The sequence below is a fragment of the Folsomia candida genome, unplaced genomic scaffold (genome assembly GCF_002217175.1).
Source record: "Folsomia candida strain VU population unplaced genomic scaffold, ASM221717v1 Fcan01_Sc002, whole genome shotgun sequence".
NCBI classification, from domain to species: domain Eukaryota; kingdom Metazoa; phylum Arthropoda; class Collembola; order Entomobryomorpha; family Isotomidae; genus Folsomia; species Folsomia candida.
The window spans coordinates 4,070,769-4,098,358 of record NW_019091194.1 but is presented as its reverse complement, the minus strand read 5'-3'; the positions used below and the strand labels follow the sequence as shown (position 1 = coordinate 4,098,358).

Below are 27,590 nucleotides of genomic sequence, written 5' to 3'. Positions count from 1 at the left end.
CCCGATTTCCATTCGACTCAGAGCCACGTATAAATTTCTATTACACGTAATAAACCGCGCGCTCCTCCTGGAGAAAGTGAGTGAGTGAAAGTAGTTGCACACTTAAATTAGATCCGTATATACTTTGAAAACATGTATATCTAGCGTAATGTAGCGTGTGTACCTCGCTCATTCCAATGCCCACAAAAGGTGGTTCGTTGCTTCCAAGAAATTGGACGACGAGTCACCCATCAGACCAATTTGGGGAGAATGAGTCATCATTTTACGTGCCTGTTACTTTTCTAATACTTTCTCCACTTGTGGAGATAAACGGGTAATTATTCCCGTGTTGTTTTTGTTATTTGTTTTCGTGTCGTCGTGTCTAAAAATATATTTTGCCTGACTGACTCACGACGAAATCGTCGACATGATGCCGGGTTTAATAAAATAGACAATATCCGTTTTTGGAAGGGTAGGTAAACCCAATCCAATATGGTGTTTCCCTCGAATAATACGCTATTATTGGATCAGCAGGGTGGCTAGGATTGGATTGATCATTGATTTATTTATGTCGCTGAATCGTACAAGTGTGTGTGCCTGCATTCTTGTGTAGATACATAAAGCTTCGCTCATCTTTTCTCTATTGAGTAAAGTAATAATAGAAGCTATTTATTTCAATTTGTCCATTCTCCTGTATTGTACCCTTTGTCCCTCCGTTTATTCCGGTTGCTTTGTGGTGGTAAACATACAAACGCATAATAATAATTCGATGCACAACCATCCATAATGACATTTTCTCAATTCATCTCACGGCATACAGCTCTAGTCAATTGGATGCCGTAATGTTATTATAACTCGATCAAACACGCATGTACACGATCATATATACGAACCACTAATTTACAATGAAAGGTGACATGACACTAAATTTTAACAGAATTATTTGCACAAATACCCCATTTTCAATCCAATAAAAGAACGCAAGCTAACATGAATACCAATTTTTTTCAAAGGAAATTATTATTCTTTCTGCAAGTGGCTGTTAAGCAGTAAAGTAATTAACAAATAAACGATTGTAGGAGGAGGGTGCATGTAATGATTACCTTCTTTTCGCCATATCCTTCTTCTCCCACTCCTGCAATTCATTCATTCTTTTCCGTCTCGATTTACGATTAAAGACGAATCTTGGACTGGAAGAAGAAAGTGCAACGACAGTAAATAAGTAAAGCATTATATCGTCAAGTAATTGACTGACGACGCCATTTCACAAGGTTCAGATAGTAAAGTCACAGTCACAGATGTAGAAGAAACTGTCCGTCTCTATTAAGTGGCACGGAATCAGGAATGAGAAGACCCCGAGAAATTTTATTACCAAGAATAAAATGAAAGTGATGTAGGCATGAGGGACGACGAGAAAGTAATATTGGAAGTGCATCGCGGTATATATTTCCAAAGTCCCCTCCATCCAAACGAGGCGTCCCTTCCTTGCGTAATATCATTAGTTTCTCCCAAGACAATTGACCCAACTCCCTTTTTCAAGTGAAATTAATTGTCTTCGGTTTGGTTTTCCACTGCTACGCCTTTCTCTCCACCAACCACTTTATCGAATCAAATGGAGTGTGGCTGGTGGGAGGAAAGTTGAGAGGAGAAAGTGCGGACAAAAAAATTCGTCTCTGGTACATTTTACTGGAAACGTATTTAAAAGTAAATACATCTGCTCAGCAATTAACCTTTACATTCAAACGTAAAGATTCTCCAAGAAAAAGGTGAAAAGATCGACTTGTGAATGAATCAAGGAGCACATTTAATTGCACCGTTACCTCGTTCGTTATTGTTCTTCAGCGATAAAATAAAACCTACTCCAAGCAACTTTGCGGGGCCTTTTAAGATGGCATTCTTGGTAGTTAATGACAACACATTTGGGTGGAAAAGACCCCCACTGGCCAATTACTTGACCGATCATGCCCATCTCGGAACTCACCCTTACTTTTGACCCGAAGATGAAGTGTGCAGAATTTCAAGTCGATAGCTTGTATGTAAAGAGAGTTATCGTGCGCACAGACGGACGGACAGACAGACATCTTGACAAACGTATAAGGCAATCTTAAAAGGCCTAACAATCTTAAAAGGCCTAAAAATCCTTTGAGGCGAGAGAGGCGAGAAAGAACTGACTTTTGTGCGAACGAGGAGATGCCGGCATAATAATTAAAAGTTATAGAAACTGCGTTTCGTCTGAGAAAGGATGGTGGTGGTGGGTTTGGGTACACGCCCCATGAGAGAAAGTGAGGGGGAGACTAATTTCCCTGCCCAGGATATACATACGTATGCACATAGATAAGTAAGGAAGGACGGTGTAATTACTTATGTAGGTATTGCACGGTAAAAGTCAGCTGGCCATTAGATAGTCAATTTTTCTTTGGCGGAATGGGGCGATAGTTGGTTTAACATCGGCCGCCTCAGCAAATCGTGGTGGATACCAGCGTTCCGTGGGATTAACTTCCTTGCCAATTAACAAGGGTCTCGGAGGGGACATTAAATGAACCGTGGGTTGGTTGGCGTTCCTCACTGTCATTCCGTCTGGCTTGACATTACGCAAGGTGTAGGATTACAAGAAGAAGCGTTTGAAAATTATATTTGAGCCAGGAAAATGACACGTACATATGCGTGCATAATGTTCTCAAAATAGTGTATAACGTGTCTCGTTAATTTCTTCTGCTCAGGTCTGGATTTATTTTTATTGCAAAATTCAAAACTTTCTACCAGCATCAATTGACTTCTTCCCAGCAGGGCCATTACGTTGGGACAAAATTGCCCTTAATTCCAATACCTGTCATTTTCTAAGTGCGAGTGGTTCATGATTTTGTGAAATATTATCTCATTTCACTGTCCCTGGCTGGATTGGGTGGATTATATGTAGCTCGTCTGCTCCGCCAGGGTCATATCGTTTATAGGTTTTTGCACTAATATGTATGTAAGACAAGAGGAAGACCATCGTCATAACTGGCTGAGGATGTATCTGTCTAACTTTGTAGGAAGGTAAGTCCAGGTCCACCCTCCTCAACGACAAAGTTATAAACTTTCTCTACAATATTTTAAAGACTTTTAGACCGTAGAGTCATAAAAGAGGAATTTTATGGGATGGAATAGTAGGCATCCCCATATCTCCGTATGTATTGGTTAATGGATATTTTTAAGACGGGCAGTTTAACAAAATGCTAATATTTTTTAAGAAATTGAGACAACTTTGATTACAAAACCAAACTCTGGGATCTAACATTCTCCTCTCTGCTGCTGCTTCTCCGAGTTTTAATTACTTCTCGTCGACATCTTCATTCATACTAAAAATTGGATGGTACAAAATCTAATCAGGAGAAGGTAAACTGTGTAAAATAAGCCTTTAGCTTGCTACATATATACTGCTAAAAGTTGAACTTAGGAATAATGGGGCACGTAATTTCCAGCATAAGCCAATACCCCAAAGTGAGTTTCCACTCAATTAACTTTCACTCACTTTCTTCTTTCGTGGACAGAACTGTGGCGCCGTCTTCGCCACTATTTATGTTATTGTTAGCACTGACTAGAGCAATTAATACCCACCCGACTATCCTGCATAAAGCCGGGCTTAAGTCTCAAATAAGTGTAACGGACTTTCCTTTGTTATTTCAACAGAGTGAAAGTATGTCGGCAGATAGAAAGCGAGAAAATAAACTGACTTACAATTAGTTAACCTATTTAACTACAATTAGTAAAAATTTGCCGGTCGTCAGACCAAAAACGTATTATCTTATATTGCATATTTGCAAAATGTCATTTCCATCTCATGAATATTCATGTTGACAAAATTGCATACATAATATTTAGAAAGTGTTATTAATTTTACGGCACATTGACGCACCCTTACTTGCTTTCACCTTCCACCATTTATTAACTAACTGCTACCCAGCCAAACTTGAGAATTTGCTGACTTTACTTTCCTGATAATTTTATCTCGGGTATGGCGTCACGTTATTTGACTTGTTACACAGTCAACTCGCCTCCATTTCTGGCGGAGAGGACACGGTGAAAGCAAACATGAACTAATGGGAAAGTGTGATAATAATGGTTCGGTTGACACGAGAATGTTCTTGGTGATGAGGGCTAATTTGAGGTTGTGTTGTCTCTCTAAATGTCTTACACCTTAATAAAATCGAAGCTTGTGGTGGGGCATGAAGGTCTATCGGTGAAAGTGAATTTCCTTTCACTTATAAGAGAGACGGACTGACATTGACATGACATTTACCCATTTGAGACTTAAAAAATAAATACATACTTTTACATCACATTGATATTGGGTAGCAGCATCTGGAAATAAAATGTGCACCATTTTCTCTTCAAAATCTCACCGAAAAGTTATAAATATAATCACCGAGTTGCATAATAATTCTCCCGAGTTTCTCACACCCATCGAAATAGATGATCCATACTAATCCTTCACATTTATTCTGTTGCGCCGTATTATTCATGCCTGCACCCGACCAGTACTTCACTTTGGTTTCATCATTTGTCATCCGCTTCTTTGCCATCGCGAGTTATGCAAATATAGTCTGATTTCCATCTTGTTCGTATCCGCATTATACTCACTCACCACCACCAGCACCGAGATGGGATCATGTCGGATCATATAAATCGGAAAGACAGTGATGAAGCAGAATAAATTACTGGGAGTGAAAGCGCATCACACCGAGTTTCAAAGTTTTATTCATGTTTTCTTTTTTAGAATATGAGTGGTGTTACAGTTACATATTCCATATTTACTGAGATGACAAAGAACGTCACCTTCCCTAATTTATCATTTATCTCATTGCGTTCACTTACATATGTAAGTTTTTACACGTTCAGCTTATTTGCATTAGACAACTAAATAGTCTAATGTGGGGAAAACCTAGAATTGATATAATAATCTGTACATACATAATAATTATATATTCACCGGCACAACAAGGAGGATATAGCTGGGGGATATCTTATACATATATCAAAATGTACCCCAGCGTTAACCTCCTGGTTGCACCCATGCATATATTACTTTGATAATGAGAGTAGTAATAATACCGTTATATATAAATAAATACATTCAAATCAAGGTATGAAACCAATCAAACAAACCAATCAAACTTTTCATCCTATTTGTAATAATAATTAATACTTATAAACAAAGCAGAGAGTTTTCATTTCAAATTGTATTAAAGATGGCGATTTGTAATAGAGTTGTTTCGATTAAATAAACGGACAGACGGCTTATGTCGTATAGAAAGCTCATAAATTAATAAATAAAAGATTCAGTTGTTTGAGTATTGAGCAAAACACAAACTTCTCGATGTTTTAATACAATTCAAACTAGACGGAAATGCATATAGAGTTGTTAATCAATTATTTCTTCATGTGAGTCGCACTCTCAATCATATTTGAGCCAAACTCTTTGAAACAGTTTGATCATCGTTTGATTTACAAAGATACAAGTGCATGACTATATATCACTGATTACATTAACTCTGAGAGTAAATAGCAGCAGTTGGTATAAAGTTGGGCATGTAGTTTGCTTTTGCGTTCAACTATAAAACAATTTTGTTTTAAATTACAGTTTCTAATAAGAATGAAAACAGTGAAACTTTAGTGAAATGTGTCGTGTCATCAGTTACAAAAAAAATGAAATCAGAAAGGTATATTTTACAAACCCTAATAAAATGAGCGTATTTATATGTATGTATGATTTCTATTGTTATTATACGTTAACACTTTTAATTTAGTTAATCCTACAACTACTATCACATTTGTATGGGCGATGTCCTCCTCATCGGCAGATGACTCAATTTTCAACATTGAATACTATACAGTTGAAATATCATGATTGATGATGGCGATGATGATGACAATTATATATTACAGGTGGTTCCGATCGTTTTATACCAAAATTTATACTTGAGAGAACAGACAAAAATCTCAAATCAATTAAACTCAAGGACAAAATTCGTGAGTCATCTTAATGACGAGACGTCAAGAATATATATATATGTGTATATATAATCTGTAATTATGTTGATCCGGATGTTTTCTCTGAGACGAAATTGAAAGGATGATGATAATGATTACGACATTACGCAACATAAGTGTAGACTTTCCTGTAAAGAAAAATTTGACAAACCATAGCATAGTGAGAACGCCAAAATACATATATATGAACATAATTATATATCATAGCCAAAAATAATACCTATCATCTGCTGTTCGTGCGAGGTATTCACGTTCGATAAGCCCTTCTATGCGTTTCTTGATTACAACAGGGGCAGGTAAAAATCTACTTTTCAGTTGTTCGGTAACTTCGGCTACGAGACTAGCGTGCTGCAGTTACAATATGAAATGTTTTGTCACTTATTGTGTAATGCAATAGATTTAGATTCTCAATAATATGTGACTTAAACTTGTTGTAACGTACCGCAAGCTTCTTTCTGGCCTTCATGATACGGACAATGGCAGCTAAAATGTAAATAAAAATATTAACATTTAAACGCAACTGAACCTAAGAAATATCACGAATAGATATATCCATTGATAATAAATTGACCCCACAACACAATACCTTCTATCTCATGCTTTCTATCTTCATCCACTTTGTTTCTGGTTTCTTTTCGCTCGGGCTCTGATTCTCCTTTAGCTGCTACTGTTTGTATTTTAACCCTGATAAAATAGTAATATATATTGTATTGACTGTCCGAGATTATAGTAAGAGATTTGAGTGTCTCAAAAATTTTTTATTATGTACCTGTGCAGTTTGGAAGTGAAGGAATCATTAATCCTAAAAGTATCGGCTGGATCAATTTCTTTTGTCTTGGGGTTCTTTGTTAAAATTCGTTGAGATGGTTTCCCCATTGCTAAACTCTGCAAGGCACGTACGAGGTCTTTTTCCGGGATGTCTGTCTGAAGAATTTCTTCATACGTTAATTCATCACGGCTATTAAACAATACCAGGATGCACATCTGGTAGGTAGAAACTTGGATTATGTGTTTTCGTGGACCCAATTTCTGATTAGAATTAGAAACTGCCACCATAGACGTTGAAGAACTAGCTCCATCTTTGCCTTCACCTTCTTCTCTCTTGGGCCCAAAGAAAACAGCATTTAAATCAGCCGAGCCCAACTGGGGATTTAATGTCAATTGTCGTCCACTGTGTTTGGCGAGATAAAATCTGAAAATTAAATTCAGCTGACATTACTACTCTGTGCAACACCAACAACACCACCACTACTACTAAACTTGTGTGTAATCCAATAAATTACTTGTATAATGAATAATAGATATGATGGATATACCTCTTAAACACTTCAAATGCTTCTCTGGGTGCTTGTGGAATAATTCCCTTAGCATTAGCAGATTGAGTTGGCCAGAATCCAGTTGTGAGAACACGAACACTTAAATCGACACCGTGAAGGCTAATTCCGGTGGTGGTAATGTGATCTTTGAACTCCTCCATGATTGTGTTAGACACAGTCATGTCTTTGAACATTCCTTCGAGTTTGGTAGTGAACTGACATCCGCATTCAGTCTGTAAAGTAAACATGAATGATTATTTACATCTAGGATAATTTTATTAACTTTATTTTCATGAATTGATAACAAAATTTAACCTTTAGTTTAGAAATCATATTCTTCTCGCTGTCGTCTGAAACTGATTTATTTAGGAGAAGCCGCTTAGCCAAGTGTTGTTTATAGTAACGTTCAAAGACGTCCTTTTCTAACAAAAATCGGAACAAGACCATTGTTTTATCCAACACGGCTTCGATATCCTGCTCTGACATCTGAAATTAAAAATGATATGTATAATTATAACAATTGATAAGATAAGGTGATAAAAATTAAGGGTTATATACGAATGTTTATGCATACCCCTTTAACCCCCTTTTTGAGCTTGTCATCAATAAACAGTGACAAATACTCTGGAGACTTTTGATTTAAGTTCAAAAAATGCTCAAAGTCGCCAGCAATCATTTGTTTGAATATTTTGTCCTTGCTAAATGAGTTGATAAGAAAGTGATCAAACTTGTCCTTCAGATCAAGTAGGCTCTGTAAATAAAGCAAATATATATTAGTTAAGAGAGAATAGTATCTAGATTGAAAGGTTTGACATAAGAAAATATTCGGAACAAATACATACCTGCACAAAGCTAATTGCATTCACTCCATCATGTTCTTGTACTAATCGTTTTCCTTGATCTCGAAGGTATTTACTAATACAGTCAGCCATGGTTTTGAGGCCGTCAGGAACACGACTGAAGAGTTTGTACATGCATGCCAAATCATCCGTCTTTTGATTCTCGAGCATATGAACAACACCAGAATTTTCCATCTCAACAATTGTTTTCATATGTTTCTTGATTAGTTCTTCCTCCACGACCTTGACAATTCTGGATTCGGTTGATTCATCAAGGTAATGCTTTGCACGTTCAGCTTCCTCATTAATTCTAGCTTCAACCTTCTTTATGTAAACCGACGCACTGTTTTCTTCCAGAAACTTTTGACTTTCCATCTACGAAGATGTTTTGTAAGTCATATATACATCGAAATGTAGGAAATTTCCAGCAGGTCTGAAACCCCACACCCAGTGAGAGATCTCCATTTACACCATAGTTAATTTATAACATTGGTGCAAACAAAAGCCCACTCAAGGGGTCTGGAGTTTTAGACCCTAGTCAGAGAGTCTCCCGACCACCCTGAACACCTACATTTTTATGTATTAAAGTTATTAAAAATTATTAAAAATGTGTTCAAGAGGAGGTGCGAGTGAATAGGCAATATTTACTTATAATCATATATCACAAACAATGGTACATATTACATACCCGATAGAAGTCTGCCGACTGCTGCAGGAAAGGTCCTTCGAAATCCTCTTCATAAACTGAGCGATCTTCAATGCCCAAAACGTAGAGCATCTGGCAGGCATTCTTAATAGCGAGGCGATCAACCACTTCTCCACGGCGCTCTCGCATTACCAAATCGAGAAGCGTATCTCTTAAATGATCACGAATTCCGCCATACCGAACAACCTGGATGAACAAAATGATTAAGATTATTATATATTGAAAATTATTTATTTAAACCCAAATTCTAAACTCACCTGATCACGGAAAATGATTAACCCTAAATTGTAAACATTGTCAACATTATTCTGTTGCACGTAAACTCGGTCCATGTACATCAAAATGTCACGAATCATAACCATCGAGGTTTGGTGGTCATTCCATGCTTGGTTTAGAGTAAGAAGAAAGTTGTTGTTCAACGAGCGAAGCACTTCCTCTCGGACCTGAGGGGAATAGATAGCAAATTAGTCCACAATTATTCTTCTTTGTGCATACAATACTAATTACAATACCTTAGATTCCAAGTGCTGCGAGACTACTTCTTTTAATCCACTGTAAAGTCTTTCGCCATGTTTATGAAGAACCATGGTGTAGGCATTCCTATACAGTTCTTCGAAACTCAAACCGGAGTTGTTCTTCTTTTGAATTTCTTGTATTGCACTTTTCAGCAGGGTCCAAATCGTTTCGACATACTTTTCATCCATGGTCATCTGCAAGTCAATCGATAACATGATAACTACTGAGTGCATAGCTAAAATCGTAATTAATTACGGGAAATGCTCGTATCCTCATCTTTCCTTCCTTCTTGGGTTGTTGCTTTGAGCTCATCATTTTGAAGCTGGTATCGTCTGTCTTCGCCGTCAACAAACGTCCTACAAAAAACGGCTAAAGATTTTCACAAGGGCGTTGTGGTCCGTGAAAAATCCGAGACTTCCACCTCCACCCTTGCAGAAATCCTTCCAATCGAAGGTCGCCACACTACACTATATTATATTTTCCGGAAATTTTAATTCAGTTGTGATGATTTATCAGATTCACTTGTGGAAGCTTCAAAATTTCAAAATGCACTCTGCACTGCCGGAGTTGCGCATTACCTAGGGAATTGAAAAACAAAGGACATATATTCAAATATCAAAATATAAGAACAAACCGTAAATAAAATGAACTGTTGATTGGGAATTTTTTCCTCCCCTTCACCTTCTTATGCTTTATACGTAAAAATCAGCACAATTTACTCAACTTAATTTAGATTAAACAATTTAAAAAAATCTAACCAGATCATCATCATTCCATAACCCCAATCTAACATTATAAAAATGTTTGTTTGTCTACTAATAAACTCATTAAATGTAAAATGACCCCGTCCCAAGTCAATCACACATATTATTATTAGTTTAAAAAGATTCAATTTAATTATTTTGAAGAGAATAAAAACTTGCCTGTTCTATTTAGTCTTTAATAGGAGTGTAATTAATGGCGGTGCTAATTTGTTTTAACTTTCAAAAAAGTTGATAATTTCGAGTTAAAATTTCTCTGCTGTTCTGTAGTGAATTGAATTCGTGTCGGACGAACCTGTTCACTTCTCCCAACTCGATCAAAACATACAGTAGACCCTGCCTGTGAATGTCTGTTAGAACGGCAGCATGCTAACGTACTTTTTCCCCTCTAATTTTCAAAATTTCAAAATGAAACTAACAATAAATACGAAGTGATGTAAAGCTAAATTTTAACTATTATTTGACCATACATACTGTTGATAACGTAGGAGTTAATTTTCAGAGTAGAGTAGGGATAACAATAAATCGGTTATCCGATTTTCGGATAAAGTGTTCATTCGAAGCGAATCCAAATCAGTGTTCGGTTTGGATATTTTCCACCGAAAAATTCGGATTCGATTCGGATGAATTAGGCAAACTGTTCAACTCTGGGGTAGATTAGATAACGTGGCAGCTGTAAAGTATTATACCGTGCAGCCCAGTCTTGACTAACTTTTGATTTAATTAACCAACGACAATCTTTTCTAATAAAATTGCTTAATCAGGGAAAATCAATTTATGCATAAATTTTTTAACTACTTAAAAAAAGGACTAATCCTAACCAAGCAAGTTTAATTTGAATACAATAATTTCAATTCAAGCGCGTACCAGCGTGCTAACACCTCTTCGTCTGTAACATTAAATGAGCGGAGGAAAGGAAGCCTGTCATCTATCAGATATTGTAGTAATATCCTACTTTCCTACGTGTGGGTTTCTTGCGGGGAAAGGTGGAGTTTTAAAGCATGTGAACCCTACCAGACTCCACCTCGAAGGCTTTCCCCACCAATATTTTACAGAGCTATCCACCAATTTATCCACCAATTTATCCATTCTATGCCAAAACAACGGAGGAGATGACATTTGCCCTAATTGTGATGAATTCCCGTCATTTACAAACCCAGACTTTGTATCATAAATACATTTAATTAAAGATGCACTTTGATCGGAGAAAGTAGCCCACAATTTTCTCCCCTATTTTTCACCTTGCTTTAATATCTAATCATACTTCGAAAATTGGTCCGACCACGTTATCCCCGCAACCCTCCGTATTTTCTTTAAGTCACGGATTTGCCTGGTCGTCATCATCTTATTATTAGGGCGGAGAAAGTTGGTCGTCGTCTCAAAGTGCCCGATCAACCCAGTCCCACATCGGATGGTCAGAAGTCCAACAAGGAAACACGTCAGTCAGACTATACACTCGCTCTTTCTTTCTCCCATATCCAACCAAATAACATATAAAAAAGTAAAGTGTGGATTGGATTGGATGGCAAAGTAGTGACTGACATTTCCTTGTAAAATAATTATTACTCACTGCTGTGCTGTAATAGCATCTGCCAAATTAATCACCCCACCACCTCCAACTAACCAGCATTGTAATATTACCAGCAGACATACACAGTGATTATATGTCGTAGTAGGTGGTTGGTGGCATATTTATTGGTGGAGTGTGAGGTAAGATCAAATTAGGACAGTTAAATGAATGTCGCATGTGCAAAATTTGCACTGCAAATTAGTGTATTGAGTAATTTTCCTCGTGTAAAATAGACATTGGGAGAGGAAGCGGGGTATTTTAGTGAGGAGTTGTTGAGCAATAAGAAAAGAACTTTCTCCACTTGGAAAGTTTGGTGGATTGGAGGAAGGAAGAAATAATTAATTCGATTTTTTAGACAGGTAGCTTATTCTCGGTTGTTTTGCTGGTTTTATTACATCAATTCTGTCCGCACGCACGGTATTATTATCTGTTTTTATAGTACTGTGCGTGGCGTGATATGGCGTGATGTTGTGATTATCGTGGTAAATTATGTATTAGTTTAGTGCACCGAGAAATATTGATGACGATGACGTCAGATTTATCGGTGTTACAAAGTTCCCAGCAATTTTTATTGTAGTAGTGATTGTTAATAGTTGTTAACCATTTTGTTTGTAACCAAATTGTCTTGTTTTTATAATTCAGACAGAACACAGACGGATTAATGGTTTTTACACGCGCTGCTGGTGGCAAGGTACCGACGTCGGGAAAGTAGATGAAAAAATGAAGAAAGGGTTCAAGTTTTCCGAAATATTTGAGAAATGGAATTCTGAAATTTTTTGACGGCTCTATCGGTCCAGGATTTGACAAATATAGTGTCCCGTTAATATACAAATACATATTATCCTATACCCTTCCTGTATTGCCTACTTGCCTGCGTGTATTGTGGTGAGTATAATTAACTGTGGGATTATACATTCGTCAATATGTTCAATTAATTATTTATTGAATTGATTACTGGTGTTTTATAGGTAATTCACCTGTTTTTTCGGAGAGGGGATAGAATCGAGGAGGAGATTCTGTGTAGACGCAAATAATAGCCGTCCCTACTGGCCGGTCTACGGCATTTATATATAGCGAAGCTTCTAATACACTGGAAGTACCTAAAGATCGCGGAATTAATTTTAGTAGGCTAGTCTGTCCTAAAGATCAGAACCCGTTTCTTCCACTACCACCACACCCACGATTTGGAAGCTCAGAGCGGCTCAGTGACTCTGAGGGCGTGGGAAAACGGACACAGAAAATGCCTTCTTATGGATACAGTCCGGACGTGATTAAGGACTGGTTGATAGGAGGGTGAGGTTTTGTGTAACTTAACACTACTCAAACACATTATATTAATATTTGCGTATTCTTTTAATATTTTATTTAGGGTTGACTTTGACCTGGCAGGAAATGGTAAATTTTTATTTACATAAAAACTTTTTTACTTAAAAATGCTATTGGCTTTTGTAATCATAATACCTGAGAGTTTTAAAGAGAGTTTTTGTATTCTTTTTTAGGTGGTCCAACATGCACGGACTTTACGGCTAATCCAAGACGCTTGATTGAATTTGTTTTTGGAATTGTCTTTGCCAGCGGCTTGATAGCATGGGCTTACAAGTATACACAGATTTATAGTGATCAGAGGATTTTTGGAAGAATTGATTACAGAAGCAATTTTTAACTGGTTCTTGGTTTGATTTTATAGAAATTGTAGCCTTCCAGAGTATCGGCATGCACCCCGGCGAGACAGGGGTGGAAGGAAAACATTACTCGCCATTGTGTCTCTGGTGAGTGTTTTGAATCCATATCACAAAAGCTATTAATATTTTTGCTAATTTAATCTTCTTCTTACAGGTCTTTGGGATGGAAGTTGCCTACAAATTCGCTACGAAAACTGTTATATTTCTCTTGAATCCATGCCATGTAATAACCGCGATTCAGGTATGTAAACATATATTAGCTGTAAAAGTACAGGCTGTATAATAATACAACCACATAAATTTCAGATATACCTACTTGCCGCTACGCCGTCGAGGTAAAGAACTCACATTTATTAAACTAGAACTAGAATTTCTATAAACACTCCAAATGAATCAATACAAGAGAATTTGCATCGAATTCAGGCATCATTGTTTATATGATACAATTTATTTTACGCCGTCTAGGTTCGTGACAGCACTATTTCGCATTCACCTGAACTTCTTGAACGGAGCATTGCTGGCTTTGGTATTTAATTAATAACAACATTAATAACATTAATAACAACTTTCTCGTCCAGACCTTTCTCCAACTGACTAACCTCACTAATGACAAGACTGGTTTCAAACATAAAGGCATACACAGCTTTGAGATCAACAACATCTATAGCACCATTAAAATGAGTCATTTGCTTAGGGACTCCTTTCACAAAAGCACCCTTGTAGGTCTGGCCAACAATTTCTGCAATTTTCAAGGCAACGTGGACGAGTGTTTCGTACTTCTTGGCAGCTATTTCCATTTTGCTAAATTCTTCTTCCTTTTCTGTGCTAAATTTACTCCTTTGGTTGTGAGACACGACATTTCGCAACAACTTTGGAATGGGACTTTGAAAAATTGTCATGTCTTCATCGTCTTCAAAGTGGTCCATCCCCGTTTCTGCCTTCATTAAAACGTGATATGGAGATTTCGCCCCAGACACAGATTGAGTGATTTGATTTTGCACCCCAGTGTAAAATTCTCCATTATCATTTCGTCCAAGATATACATATGGGAGAGAACGATTTATTTCCCCCGATACGCCTGGAGGATTGACGGATACGTTTTCAACTTCTTCTCCTTTGTTGAACGTAACCCCATTTCCGTTCAAAAATGACTTGACCCAGACTGCGTCACCAGTAAAGAAGAGTATTCGCGAATTGAGTAGAGTTGCACCTCCTTTTATCATCACCATCAAGGACACAGCCAACTGTAATTACATCATTATAGATTTCAAATGCTGACTGCATTAATTAATTAAAAAATACTCACATATACAGAATCATGGACTTTGTTATTGTCGTTCTGATAAGGCCACCGTCCAATTATTTTCAAAAAAGTTTCCTCTTCATCAGTCCTCTTCTTTACAACGTACTCATAGAGTAGGACACTTTGATTTCGAATTTCGGAGCCCCCAATAACTTCTTTTCCTCCCCTCGTTTTCTTAATCCCGCAATTACCCAACTTCTGCCTTATCTTACTATCTGTGTAGGGGGTGGCTGTGGGATAAGGATTTAGTAAAGCCAGAATAGGGGGGGTAGCTCCAATGTCCTGAAGTAATAGTATTTCTCTGGGAGCGTGAGATTCGCAAAACTTTCCAACCTGCAAATGAATACACATTTATTACACATTTATTATTATTATTTATTAATGCGTGTTTTCAATTACTTGACATTGAGAAATGCAGGGGGACAAGCTACATTTCTGACTGCGTTGACTCCACCCACTGAATTTCCACTCGTTTCCATCTTTCTTCATTTTCACAACCTTTCGTTGGAACAGGATTTTCCTATGAAAAACAACATTTTATTACTCAACAACAACATTTAAATAGATTTAGTCTTACCCTATCATTATGTGTGGGTTTATCCATCGTTCAGTCTTGTCTTATCACAAAAATATTATTATTATGTACGGGGAGAAACCGACTCAACCGACTGACTTACTGACAAAGGTCAAACGAAATGGACTTGATTTTCTCTTGCCAAATGGATACTGGGGAATATGATACTAACTTTTTTCATCAGGTATTTCCCGTCACCAATACACTATTTCTACCTTTTGAAACGGTAATGCCATATTTATTTCGGAATTTTAATTCCTTATTTTTATATTCTCACTTATAATTTTAAAGGTGTTTTATAAAAAAAAACTTGTGCTCTCTGATTTAGGAAATCTACTTCATTCAGCACTTCATGATGCTTGTCACTCCGTACTACCTCCTGCGAGTTGGAGGTATTATTGTTGAAAATAAGTTCACATTAATCAGTGTCATTGATATTTTTCATCTAATTTTCTAGGTGCGTACAATGTCGAGAAATTTAAGGATTTTTCGTGGACGTATATGGGATACGCAGTCATGATACTTTATCACTTTATAATTCTGATGCCCATTGCTGTGGTATGTTATCAAGTAACTTTAAACTATCAAGTAAAGTATTATAATTTAATGATTATATTCCTTGTGTAGCCCCTTCAAGTCAACCTCAGTCAGACGCTATGCCCAGCCATTTCAGATCCGTTCTACGGTCCTGACTATCGCATCTACACCCTTTTCCACCAAGCAATCTTTGTCCCTTTCCTCTGCAAAGTTTACGTAACAACTTGTCAATACTTTATTACAAAGTTTCCGCTGACAAAAGTAAAAAGTAGTTTGGATTATGATCTGGGGTTGTTGACGAATGTAGAAATCAAAAATGGAATTAAACAATGTCATCACTGCAACGGTAATGAAGATTAGTTCAAAGTTTTACCCAAAGTGGAAATGTTCCTTATTATTTTATAATACTTTAATTTGTTTTAACTAGATACACAATTATATTTTTTAAACAGTGACACACGCTTTCACCTTTCTCCTCACCCTACACACAATAGGTGCAGCAGTAATGTACAAAGTATCATGTTATCAATCGTGAAATTAGTAGCAATGTAATCGCAGCAATAATAGTTGTAGACTTGATGCAAAGTGTAGAATGCACTACTACCACTACTACTGATGAGCCCAATTCGTATTTCAACAATAATTGGTAATTAATAACGGTAACGGTAATTACTTGCAATTATATTTGTAATTACTACCCTGTGAAAGTTGGTATCTTAGTGGACAATTAAGTACCGTATTCAGATTGCTCAAACGTTGTTTATTACAGTTCCAATATTATCGTTGCAAAGAGTTTAGATTTCAGAGAGAGAGAGAGAATGTACTGCTTATATTTTGATTCTTGTTCATACAAATTCTAATTCTGGCGATCGCGATCCTAGATCTTCCAGCGACTATTCTTCTACATAAGTGCGACCATACACTTTGCTGTTAAAGAATTTGTTTTTATCAATTGCACGTTTATCTTAGGCTCAAAAAAATGACAAAGGCAGTAATGAACTAATCTTCTTTACGGTTGCAATTATGCAGTTGTTTCTTCTTCTGCCGTTTCGGTAGGTCCTTGCCAAATTATTAAGCATGTCTAGCTGAACAGTTGTTATCCAACATTTATCTAAAAGAGAAGCGAACGAAAAGACGAAACGATATTATATGACTATTATTGTTATATGCCAATGCAAGATAATAATAACGTAAAACTCATCCTGATATGCACAAACGATACTCCTTAATAGCGTCTCTTTTGAGACGTACTGAAGATCTTAAGTCTGTGTATGTAGCACGTCTGTTTGGGCGGGTGACCTCAATGACATAAGTATACCGGTGGGTGGGTGCGCCATGCAATTATAAAACTTTGTATTTAAATTAATGTAATTGTTGCCTGTGAAATTGTTGTGAGTCATTTGTATTAATCTGTCGTATAATCTGCACGCAGTCGGTATGATGTTGTGAATGACACAGAATTTGTAACGCTAACACAAGAATATTATATGTAAGGTGTTCAACTCCGCTGGACGTGACGTAAAAAAGTTTGTGCTTGTGGTAAAGTGATTTTATAATTCACTGAAAAAATAATTAACCCACACGACAATGTTGTCTATGAAATGAAAATGTCCTTTGCGTATAATAATTCTGTAATAATTAACTTGTGGTGCTATTTAGTTAGTGACATATTAGAGCAAGTTACTCTGTGTCATACATTATCGAAATTGGGTTGGGATGCATGTTTTCGTTTCCTCAAACTGTATTTTTTTTGCAGGGTCTTCATGTCTCAATTTGTTAAAATGTTTGATTTGTATAAAGAATCTTAAATTTATGAAAATTTGAAAATCTTAAAGTGATGTACTTCTATCTAGTCGATATACTTTTCAGATTTGAAATTTCAAATGCATGTTTATTTCAATGAGAGTTTGGGTGAAGACTTCTGGTGACAATGCCAATGCGGAATGTTTAAATAGATACGTTTGTGAAAATGTGTTGTTGTAATTGGTTTGACAGCATAATTATCAGATTGTTAAAAACATGAATACTAATTTATTCCGACTTAGTTTATGTATGTCTATGGGTTGAGACTTTGTAGGCCAATAATCAAACCAGAAACATTTTGCAATATGTTTCAATTTGTTTGTAATAATATTTAAGGTCCGTTGTACGTAGTAGAAGCTACTAATTTATGAAACTCAACAATGTACTTGCAACAAATCCCGAGACTAAAAATCCATACCAATGATTCACACATATAGCTACCTTACTTACTACCACTATTGATAAAAGGCGTAACTAATAATTAATTTCCGTCACGTCACAAAATAAAAATGTGCGATAGTGATAGTTAATGGACGGGTTTGACAAAAAACCAATCCAATAACATGAGAAAGCCATGATGTACAACAAACTGAGTGGTGATTTAATAATGAAATGGAATAAATGTACCTTGCAGTAGTGCAAATGTATAAAGCCTAAATTTTCATTCGTATACTCATCCTGTCTCATTTTATGCACTCGGAATTTTAATGAAAATCTGTAATCACATGCATCTTTCATACTCGACAATGTTGAAAAATAAATTCACCAACCTATAATAAATGGCGAATTGCGTTGGAAATAAACTGACCATATCTTTATGCGCGTTGCTAAATGAACGCAATTTTCTTTTCAAGGACCCTGGAATCTATTTTTAGTCAAAATTTAGCGTTTGTTTGTATTTTAGCGTTGATCCTACGCGTTCAATTCTAATCAGTATATCTTGCTTGTCATTAATAAAATTGCAATCTTTTTTTAGTCAATTGGCTATCTGGGTAAGTTTTAAAGTTGTGAAATCTAAGCATTTATCTCCCCAAAAATAATTAATCCTCACTTTCATCAGCATGTCGGACGAGGAAGAATACGCAGAAGAGTTTGAAGGAGAAGATGACGAGGTTGACGAGCCTGAACCATCACAGGAAGATGATGATTTGCCTCCTGTCGACGACGTGGAGCCGCCACCACCCCCACAAGAAGAACCTGATGTGGACATAGAGGCTCCACCCATCAATGAAGATGAGCCCCCTGAACCTAATGATGATAACGCCCGTTCAGTTTCCAATTCCGATATTGAGATCCCCAACTATGAAGCCGTTGACACGGGTACTTACGCCCAGGACGAGTTCCAGTTCCAACAACCACAGGCGTATAACGAAGGTAGTGAATGGGCACCATTGATAGCTGAAGAAGAGTGGTTGATTGACGATGGATGGACCTTAGAGGAGAATCAGGAGGGGCCTAACGCCCCAGTGTTAGAAGAGGAAGATTATAAAGATACAGATAAACACATTAAATTCATCTTGGAAAGACGATCATTCTATGACAATCAACAGCCTTTTTTTGGAAATGATGATGTGGAAATTGAAGAACAATCAGACGAAGATTCAATCTTACCGGAAGAAGTAGAACCAGAACCGGAAATAGTCACGAGTGAGCAGGAATTTATTAACGTGCATATGACAATTCCTGAAGCCCCTGCGATAGAACGTCTCGATAAAGAATGCCACACCTCCACGAATCAAGTTTTCGACCCATTGGTAACATATTTGGAAGAGAAAGAACCCTACACGAGTACTACAGAACCACGCATGTACCGATGTCCAAGTATCGACACTTTCTTCCGTACCCAAAAAGGCCCCACAGTTCAGCTCTATTTGTATCCTGGAAATAAAATTATCAGCAAAGAGTGCAGACTCGACACCAATATCTTTCAGCTAAAAGTAGCCATTGGAAGGTACGTTCGCGTGCCCCCTACGCATTTAGACATCCGGAAAAATAGAAACTTAATTTCTGAAGATAAAACTTTGTACGACTTGGGGGCAAGACCTACGAAAAAGATCAAATTCACCGTTGAAATTAATCGCCGCATCCCTGGCACTTATGAGCTCAACCTCCCCAGAGATCGCAGCGTCGTCGAAAAAATCCCGGACGTCAGTCGAAAAGTGCGAGTACGGCTGGATGACGGGACCACGCGCATAGTTCAGGTCAACATTACATTCGCCCAAGAAAATAAACCCATGTTGGGCGGGTTTGTGGACAAACGTAACAACAAAGTTTACCATCATGCCGCCACCGGAGTGGAAGTTGATTACAAGCCGTACAGACCTTCTCAGACAAACGTAGCTGTTCAAGCCTATTCTACAAAAGTGTCGCAAGTGCAAAGCCTTTCCAACAAAGGTCAGCAGATGGAAAAGAGAGGCTTCTACGTCTCAGAGGTTAACGACTACTGCAAATATCCCAAGCCTTACACATCTTTCGAGATGATTCAGAAAAAACGCCACCATTCGGCCATCATAATTCAGACTAATTGGCGTCGTCTCATGGCCATCAAGGAGCGGCGTCGTCGCGAAGAAGGGCTTATTAAAAGGGTTCAATGGGCGGAACGTGTCCGTATGGGAAGACTTGAGCAAAGAAAAGAAATCATGAGCAAGGAAATCGAACGACAAGAAAATCCTAAGCGACCCGTAGATCTCGAGCTGCTCTATAGAGCGATCAACGTGTGGCGTCAAGAGCAGGAGGATTGGGTCAACCTTAATCGTTGGGGGGCTGAGAAGAAAGCAGCCCTCGCAGCCCTAACCGACATCGAGTCAGATCTGCTCCTTGACCTGGAGAGGACAAAGAATAGGATTGAAGTGCAAGAAAGAGGGAACAAGATCCTCAGAGAATTCGAACGGATGGGTCATCCAAAACGGTGGTTGAGTGAAAAAACAAAAAATTTTATTGTAGCGGATGACAATGGGAAAGCTCACGTGCGAGAATTGCAAGCCATCTATATTGAACTTCAAACCCCCGTGGCTCGTACTCCAGAAGGTGAAAGTCAGAATTTGTCCATTTCTGCCAGTAATACTTACGCAAATCTATATAAATAGGTGTCCGACTCCGATGCGCCCTTCTCAGCAGACTCGACCACATGACCAAAGTCGTACATACCAATATGTCTGAAATGCTTAGGGAGCTCTTAACTCGAGAACTGAGCTTTCTCCGATCTCCAAAATGCAGTCCCGTCCTACTGGCCGGAGTTCGAAGGAGAATAAGCTCCACATTTTTCTTTCTGTGTCAAGACCCCATATTTAATCCTGAAGCTAAACGAGTCCAAAAAATTCCCCATGATTTGACAAAACTAAAGAAAGATATGCGACAATGTCACGGATGTCGCCGCATGATGCATGTCGGACAATTCACTGTGATAAAGGGCACAACTTTAACAAATAGATGTTTATCATGTATGAATCTATACCGAACTGCGATTCAAAGAATCGACCTCAACCTGTACAGACACATGCTCAAAGAATTGCGTAGGGATGAATTGGCAGCCGGGGTTATAAACAGTGTCACATTTTTGATGGATGCGTTTGACCTGAAATTCCTTGTGGATGAGATTTGGCACGCGCAAAGCGCCCTGAGCGGCATTGACAATCGATATCTGCTTCGTCTCTGTCGTTTCAGGAAGGAAACCCCTTGGGCGCCCTGGAACTGCGTGCTACTTACGGACGAAGAAGCCACGGCACATCTTCAACTGGATAACTTGAAGGATGCCTACAAGCCGACTTTTTTCCATAAAGTTCTAGTCAAACAATGCACGGCGAAACAATATTTCCACGGAATTTCTCGACTTCGAATCGGATTGGACGAAAGGGTCAATGAAAATTGTAAGACGGCGGAAGCACGGGCAAAAAAGATGGGCGAGATTAAGCAGAAGGTGCTGAAAAGGATGAAAGTTCTTGCGATGCTCAGCTAATTTTTTTTGTATTTGACTTACGCAAGATAGATAAGATGCATGTTCAAAACTATGTTGATGGTAATAAAGATGTACATAAAAATTCTTTCGGTTCACTAGTTCGGCGTCATTTATAACATCTTTGAAATCTTTCTATACTATAAGCTGGAAATGTTTGTCTCCAACGGAAGTGAAAGTAATTTTCCGAAACGGAAGTGAAAGTAAGGAAAGTCAAGTTTCAAATGGCGCGAAAATTCAAAATTCATATAATTCATAAAATTAAATGCCAGAGCGTGTGGTACTCTCTGTGGGCTTATGGGGGTGGTGGTTATCTGAAGGTGGATCAGCCCTTTCTCACCTCGTACATAGTTACTCATTTCTTAATACCATACGCAAATACCTAGCATTGCATTAAAATTGGCTGGGGATTATTTTTAAAGTTTTAATTTTCCAGGTATTCCAAGCGTGAAATTCATTTCACTTCCACTTAAGGGTTACAGAATTTCAGAATAAAGAATAATTTAGTGGGTAAACGCTCGCCCGGCGGGAAACGGGCTTATACGCTAGTTATTAATTGATAATAGATTCTCTCTTTAAAATTTTTATCACTCTAAAAATTGGTAAATACAAAATACCAGAAATGATTAATTAAATACATGCAATCATTGAACCGGCTGGCTAATTGAAACTCCATATGGCTTGCTAGACAGATAACAATAATGATGTCAATGTATTCATGATTGCGAAAAATTTACATGATTTTGCTTTCTCTTTACATATGTATAGATCTAATCAACTGTCTACGCTTTTATAATTTCCGTGTTTTCGTCATAAGCTTTTGTCTAGTTATGAATAATTAATTACAATAAGATGCAGAGATTGAGAGTGAATTAATTTCTTCTACTAAATTTTAATTCATTCAACAGAATGAATTTCAAAAATAATTCGCAAAATTATGATTTAACCGCAAAAGTTAACCGTTCTGGCGGCGACAAATTACCAGTTCAACCTATCAAGCATCCTCGCATTACCGTAATTCAGGAGGAGAATGACGAAGATGATAAGCTACCTGCATCAGCTACGTCACTTTCTAGGGCTTTGATAGAATCTGAAATTCAGGAGAAAGTTGACGTCTCATCAACAGACAATGTACTTACTTGCAAATCATAACAATATATTTATTAATTTAAGTAATGTAATTTGTGCTCAAGGATTCGCCAACTCCGCTTCCACTCCCCCAAAAACTGAATCAGGATGAACCACCCCGTTTAAAATGGAGCAACCAATGGGAATTTATGGTTTGTTGCATCTCCATGAGTGTTGGTCTCGGAAATATTTGGTATTTAATTAATTTTAAAATTACGTGATTTATTACCTATTTCATTACTTTTAAACATTGACCAGGCGATTCCCCGTAACGGTCTATAAGAATGGCGGAGGTATGAATATAATGAATGCGAAACTTCTCGCATTAGATTGCACAGTCGGCTGCTAAAATTCTGTTATTTTTACCCAGGTGCATTTCTGATCCCTTATTTCATAATCATGATTGTGATTGGGAGACCAGTCTACTTTTTGGAGTTGTGCTTGGGTCAGTTCACGTCAAGAAATCAGGTCGGAAACCATTTGACAAAATTTTACATACTATAGTTAAGATTATGGATAAGCATTGAGGGCAAAATATAAATACAAAGGTACAAGTCTGGCGTTGCGTCCCATTTTTCAAAGGGGTCGGAGTGGGCACTGTGGTTGGGGCGTTGGTATGCATACTTTCTCTCACATTTAAATATTCGTTACCCAATTTTTAATTGCGCTATGCACAAAAATATGCAGTGCTCACTGTCTTACTACGTTTCTATTGTGGCTCTTCCCATATACTATCTTATTCGCTGCTTTCAAAATCCTCTTCCTTGGACAGAATGTAAAGAAAGTTGGGCCGGTGTGGGAAATTGTAATGGAACTCATCTTAACCCAGCCAAAACGAACCGTTCTCTTCCCGATCTCTACTTCAAGTAAGATTTCGGCCCAATATTTCATGCATGTAAGTAAATGTTCATCATTAATTGTGTCCATCAGGAACGAAATTCTCCAAGAACTTCCAAATATCGAGGATGGCATCGGTTCACCAGAGTGGAGACTTTCACTTTGTCTCGCTTTCTCTTGGCTGATCATATACTTGTCGATTTCAAGAGGGGTTAAAACCATGGGGAAAGTTGCATACGTCACCTGCATATTTCCCTCAATTGTTCTCGTCATTCTGCTCATCATTGGACTCACACTTCCTGGAGCTTGGTCAGGTATAAGGTTCTTTATGGAACCAAAATGGGATCTGTTGTATCAACCGAAGGTAACGCAAATTAACGACAAAAGCGAAACTGCCTTCAACAAAAAAAATATGAAAAGATTTTCATTTCTATTTTTCCATCAGGTTTGGTATAACGCCGCAGGGCAATGTTTCTTCTCCCTGAATACTGGTCTTGGTGCCATAATAATGTTTGCCAGCTATAATAAATTCTCGCATAATATTTACAGGTGTGAATTTGCATGCAAAATATGGATGTACTTACATATCTCCTCTCCAATATTTAATTTCTATTCAGGGACTCCTTAATCTTCAGCTTGGTGGATACTTTCATCAGCGTGTTTGCAGCTTTCACCACTTTCGCCATTTTAGGGAATCTTGCTGAAGAACTTGGAGTCAGTATTGATAGCGTCGTGGGAAAGGGGGACCTCGGTCTTATCTTTGTCACGTACCCAAATGCCATCGCAAAAATGAACTGGGCTCCACAGGTTTGATTTTGGATAACTTTCTCCAATCGGAATGTTTCAGGCTTACATATGTAAAAATGTGCTAATTTTTAGCTCATCGCAGCACTCTTCTTCCTCATGCTATTTTTTCTTGGATTGGGAAGTTCAATTGCGAATGCGGCAGCAATTTCGGTCATATTTTGCGACTACTATTCATACTTTAGAGAGCACGTCGTCACCCTGTCCATTTGTATTATCGGGTGCAGTATTGGATTAGTGTATGTAACACCGGTAATTTATGTATACTATTTATTTAATTGTATGGCACAAGTCTTTACACATGTTCAAACATATGTATTTTCTGCAGGGTGGTCAATTTATCCTGCAGCTTGTCGATTTTTTCACCAGTGCTTTTTTCATCTTTACAATGTCTAGTTTGGAGGTAAAGGAGTTTTACATAATTGCAATTAGTAATTTCTCGTCAGTTATCAACTTACAATGGAAGTCTCCCAGCACATACTCTCAGATTTTGATTGAACTAATCTCAATCGATTTTGTGACGACTGACACTAATTTGGTCAAAATCGGAGAGGAAACGCTGGGACACCTCCATTGTTAGTAATTATTATTTTTACAGGTTATTGGAGTCGCTTGGTTTTATGGAATATATAATTTCATTGGTGATATCGAATTCATGTTGGGCATCAAGTTGGGTTTATTTTGGAAAATATGTTGGGGAGTGTTAGCTCCATTTATTCTGATGTTCATTTTGGTGTACTCCCTCATCGTAGAGAAGTTGGAATATAATGGGATTCCATTTCCTAGCGCGGCGAAAGGTGTTTAATTAATTGTATTAGATACTTTCACTATGTACATATTTTCGATAATTTAACTATAGGGGCGGGATGGATGTTGGCAGTTGTGGCGATCGGATGCTTTGTAACTGGAGCAATCCATGCAATGAGGAAGGTTTCTGCGGTATCCTGGATGGATGTGAGATTTTTAAGATTTCAGCTAAATTGGCTATATTTACATAAAAAAATTAATTGAATTTTTATGTAGAAATTAAGAATGTCACTTCGCCCCCAGTACGGATGGGGTCCAAGAGACCCCAAAGATCGAGAAGATTGGCAAATATTTATTAGCACTCAGGACAGGAGATCGTTCCGACAAAGAGTCAGAGATAGGTTTCAAAACGGGTCTATTGATACAACTAAGGCACAATAAGGTGTTATCTGTGTTCTTACATCTGCATACCTTGTACATATTAAATACTAAATTAACATTTTATGTAATAATTAACATTTCCAGGCGGACTTAATAAATTTGTCTGTCTTATTAAGTAGCATCTTCCCCAGCTTTAAGCTTATTTGGAAATTTCGGCCCCTCGTTCTCTTTATATCTCAAATCAAACACTGTAGATGCAACCACGACAAATCCAAGGATGAAAACGATAACAAATATTAATGAAACTATAGCCAGTTTTCGCACGCTTTTGATTGGTCTTTGGCTCTACAAATTAAATTAAATCGTATCTAAAAAATTGTCAGAACATTTTCTCAGAACTTGGTTAATTTACTTACGATGAAAATCGACGCTGCTAAAATTCCAGTCTTTTGAAATACTGACACGTCTTCATCCACCAAAACGTAAACAGGATCACCGGTCGAGGGTTGGAGCACTTTTGATAACACATTCTTCCCAGACGTGATCTATTTATTTACAGTAATGATTTTTACATGTACACATCTTTTGTGTTACTACTAATGCTAACACTTGATTAAATCTGCTTACGGTGTACTTGTACAACGATCCACTATACCGACTTGGTAAAGTTTGCTGCTCCACGTTACAATTTAGTTCGGAAAAATGTTCCGAAACCATTTGGAACCTTTCATTGTGGGGCATATAGTTTGTCAATTTCTCCATCGTTGCTAACGGTATGGTTGAATTGGGCACGGTGAGGACCGCTTTTCGGTTCTGCACATCATGATTTAAATTTTTGATTGAGAAGAATCAGCATAATAATAAATTTACCTTATCTTTCGTGTAGTCCAACATCATGAAAAGTTTGTTCCTATCGTCAAAAACTCGGACAGAGTCGTTACTATATTTTCCCTTGAGTAAGGGACTCCCTGCAATGTTGGTGATTTCGAAGTGGCTAAATGTCTGCTTTCGGTTGCAACATCCTGAATTTTAAAATGCAACTTTTTACACCGAATTTTTACACCAAATTTTACGAATATCTGTTACCCGTATTGCTGAACCACTTGATTATAAATATGTTCGGTTTTTGTAAAATGTTGAGAAATTCTTCGTACGATACGGTATTTTCTTTAGCAACTTTCACCACTCTGCATTCTGTTCTAGAGGTAAATTTTGGTTATTTAAAATGACGAAATTATTTCATGTTTAATTAAATGCAAAAATTATGACAAACTTTTTAACTGAGCCTCTCGTATTTTGGAGAATGATGGACTTAAACTTTGCTTTCTTAATGGATCCATCCGAAGTTAGGGAGGACGACGAAGATTTCGATAAGAGGAATTTCCTCGAGCTGGACCTCATTAAAAAGTCGTAATTTTACCAAAATTCAAAATTAATATCAAAAAATTAAGAAATATGTATAAATTCTGGAAGTAGCTCTTCTTGCAGTGAATAAAACCAAATATGTATATTTCTCTGCATACGTGTGGAGTCCTGCCCAGATTTGCGTAACAAATAATACATTACGTGTTTCCCGATAAGTCAAACAAATCGGATAGAATCACATCCTCCTAACTCAATATCGTCATTTGATGTATCGATTCATATCGTTTTTTGTCCTCCTAGAGGTACAAACTATGCTCAAAATCCATATCATAAAAGTAAACAGAATCACACAAAGTGTTTAAATGACGTCCTTTTCTATTCAAACTTTAATAACTTCATTTCAAAAATGCATCATTTAAACGATTTTGTTAATTATATATAAACAGTGTTAATTAATTTATAAAGTTTATTAAGATTGAAACGGCACTTTAGCAAAAAAAATCTTAACAGTCCATTTCCTGAAAAGTTTTTTTGGTCAACTTTCTTTGCCTAAAAGTACATAAGTTTAATTTTTATTTAAATTTTTCCCTACTTTCTTTCCCAAGAAATTGCCGGATTGCGTGTCACCCTGCAATAAAACGGGGCATGAGAGAAAGAACGAGGCAAATAATCTCACATTACGCTACACAAAGTTGCACTCTGAACTGTGAAAATGTTCACAAATCTGTTCAAGAGATGAGATTACATACCTATTTATATA

The 27,590-nt window shown here is 37.4% G+C and overlaps 6 protein-coding genes across 10 annotated transcripts; 3 read left to right on the top strand and 3 right to left on the bottom strand.

The window, feature by feature from the left end:
- Positions 1-4,696: 4,696 nt before the first annotated feature.
- On the bottom strand, positions 4,697-9,964 carry LOC110843918 (cullin-3-A). The gene is made up of 13 exons (XM_022089974.2): positions 9,642-9,964; positions 9,383-9,580; positions 9,128-9,313; positions 8,853-9,056; positions 8,168-8,539; positions 7,900-8,076; positions 7,641-7,811; positions 7,326-7,558; positions 6,779-7,201; positions 6,596-6,693; positions 6,452-6,492; positions 6,230-6,357; positions 4,697-6,137 (listed from the first exon to the last, which is right to left on the bottom strand). Exons 1-13 carry the CDS (start codon positions 9,699-9,701, stop codon positions 6,113-6,115), a joined length of 2,316 nt encoding a protein of 771 aa, XP_021945666.1. The 5' UTR covers positions 9,702-9,964; the 3' UTR covers positions 4,697-6,112.
- Positions 9,965-11,428: 1,464 nt separating this feature from the next.
- On the top strand, positions 11,429-18,274 carry LOC110842905 (transmembrane protein 164). Of its 5 annotated transcripts, none has more exons than XM_035847111.1 (14): positions 11,429-11,585; positions 12,360-12,602; positions 12,686-13,010; positions 13,087-13,112; positions 13,217-13,316; positions 13,405-13,486; positions 13,554-13,640; positions 13,706-13,734; positions 13,865-13,925; positions 15,461-15,502; positions 15,605-15,668; positions 15,734-15,834; positions 15,904-16,159; positions 16,843-18,274. In XM_035847111.1, the coding sequence occupies exons 3-14, from the start codon at positions 12,958-12,960 to the stop codon at positions 16,896-16,898; spliced, it is 957 nt and encodes a 318-aa protein (XP_035703004.1). In that variant the 5' UTR covers positions 11,429-11,585; positions 12,360-12,602; positions 12,686-12,957; the 3' UTR covers positions 16,899-18,274. The 5 variants fall into 5 exon arrangements, with proteins under 5 accessions (XP_035703004.1, XP_021944465.1, XP_035703002.1 ...); XM_022088773.2 differs by lacking the exon at positions 11,429-11,585 and adding an exon at positions 11,592-11,857 and having other exon boundaries at positions 16,870-18,274; XM_035847109.1 differs by lacking the exon at positions 11,429-11,585 and adding an exon at positions 11,592-11,857.
- LOC118434210 lies at positions 13,807-15,414 on the bottom strand. The gene is made up of 4 exons (XM_035847108.1): positions 15,280-15,414; positions 15,102-15,222; positions 14,706-15,035; positions 13,807-14,643 (listed from the first exon to the last, which is right to left on the bottom strand). The coding sequence occupies exons 1-4, from the start codon at positions 15,285-15,287 to the stop codon at positions 13,930-13,932; spliced, it is 1,173 nt and encodes a 390-aa protein (XP_035703001.1). The 5' UTR covers positions 15,288-15,414; the 3' UTR covers positions 13,807-13,929.
- A 209-nt stretch (positions 18,275-18,483) lies between the features above and the next one.
- LOC118434219 (IQ and ubiquitin-like domain-containing protein) lies at positions 18,484-21,625 on the top strand. The gene is made up of 3 exons (XM_035847137.1): positions 18,484-18,608; positions 18,677-20,643; positions 20,703-21,625. Exons 2-3 carry the CDS (start codon positions 18,678-18,680, stop codon positions 21,569-21,571), a joined length of 2,835 nt encoding a protein of 944 aa, XP_035703030.1. The 5' UTR covers positions 18,484-18,608; position 18,677; the 3' UTR covers positions 21,572-21,625.
- Positions 21,607-25,556, top strand: LOC118434706 (sodium-dependent nutrient amino acid transporter 1-like). Its single transcript, XM_035848828.1, has 15 exons — positions 21,607-21,631; positions 22,524-22,699; positions 22,762-22,889; positions 22,955-22,989; positions 23,067-23,164; positions 23,245-23,310; positions 23,384-23,562; positions 23,627-23,897; positions 23,979-24,082; positions 24,151-24,340; positions 24,413-24,589; positions 24,666-24,740; positions 24,936-25,134; positions 25,197-25,291; positions 25,361-25,556. Exons 1-15 carry the CDS (start codon positions 21,607-21,609, stop codon positions 25,523-25,525), a joined length of 1,983 nt encoding a protein of 660 aa, XP_035704721.1. The 3' UTR covers positions 25,526-25,556.
- LOC110845172 lies at positions 25,419-27,516 on the bottom strand. Its single transcript, XM_035847141.1, has 6 exons — positions 26,739-27,516; positions 26,552-26,664; positions 26,336-26,487; positions 26,093-26,278; positions 25,882-26,010; positions 25,419-25,810 (listed from the first exon to the last, which is right to left on the bottom strand). The coding sequence occupies exons 1-6, from the start codon at positions 26,864-26,866 to the stop codon at positions 25,637-25,639; spliced, it is 882 nt and encodes a 293-aa protein (XP_035703034.1). The 5' UTR covers positions 26,867-27,516; the 3' UTR covers positions 25,419-25,636.
- Positions 27,517-27,590: the final 74 nt, after the last annotated feature.

Coding starts and splice junctions, on each gene's coding strand:
- LOC118434706 (XM_035848828.1), top strand. CDS start 21,607: ATGCATGTTCAAAACTATGTTGATG. Junction 22,700..22,761: donor ACGTCTCATCAACAGACAAT/GTACTTACTTGC, acceptor TTTGTGCTCAAG/GATTCGCCAACTCCGCTTCC. Junction 23,563..23,626: donor CTTCCCGATCTCTACTTCAA/GTAAGATTTCGG, acceptor TGTGTCCATCAG/GAACGAAATTCTCCAAGAAC.
- LOC110843918 (XM_022089974.2), bottom strand. CDS start 9,701: ATGATGAGCTCAAAGCAACAACCCAAGAAGGAAGGAAAGATGAGGATA. Junction 9,057..9,127: donor TAATCATTTTCCGTGATCAG/GTGAGTTTAGAA, acceptor TTGTTCATCCAG/GTTGTTCGGTATGGCGGAAT. Junction 8,540..8,852: donor AGTCGGCAGACTTCTATCGG/GTATGTAATATG, acceptor ACATCTTCGTAG/ATGGAAAGTCAAAAGTTTCT.
- LOC118434219 (XM_035847137.1), top strand. CDS start 18,678: ATGTCGGACGAGGAAGAATACGCAGAAGAGTTTGAAGGAGAAGATGAC. Junction 20,644..20,702: donor CGTGGCTCGTACTCCAGAAG/GTGAAAGTCAGA, acceptor CTATATAAATAG/GTGTCCGACTCCGATGCGCC.
- LOC110842905 (XM_035847111.1), top strand. CDS start 12,958: ATGCCTTCTTATGGATACAGTCCGGACGTGATTAAGGACTGGTTGATA. Junction 13,926..15,460: donor ACGGAGCATTGCTGGCTTTG/GTATTTAATTAA, acceptor TTTTTTCATCAG/GTATTTCCCGTCACCAATAC. Junction 15,503..15,604: donor TATTTCTACCTTTTGAAACG/GTAATGCCATAT, acceptor TCTCTGATTTAG/GAAATCTACTTCATTCAGCA.
- LOC118434210 (XM_035847108.1), bottom strand. Junction 15,036..15,101: donor CCTGCATTTCTCAATGTCAA/GTAATTGAAAAC, acceptor ATTCATTTGCAG/GTTGGAAAGTTTTGCGAATC. Junction 14,644..14,705: donor AAGTCCATGATTCTGTATAT/GTGAGTATTTTT, acceptor ATGTAATTACAG/TTGGCTGTGTCCTTGATGGT.
- LOC110845172 (XM_035847141.1), bottom strand. CDS start 26,866: ATGAGGTCCAGCTCGAGGAAATTCCTCTTATCGAAATCTTCGTCGTCC. Junction 26,279..26,335: donor TGGACTACACGAAAGATAAG/GTAAATTTATTA, acceptor CATGATGTGCAG/AACCGAAAAGCGGTCCTCAC. Junction 25,811..25,881: donor TAGCAGCGTCGATTTTCATC/GTAAGTAAATTA, acceptor TTTAATTTGTAG/AGCCAAAGACCAATCAAAAG.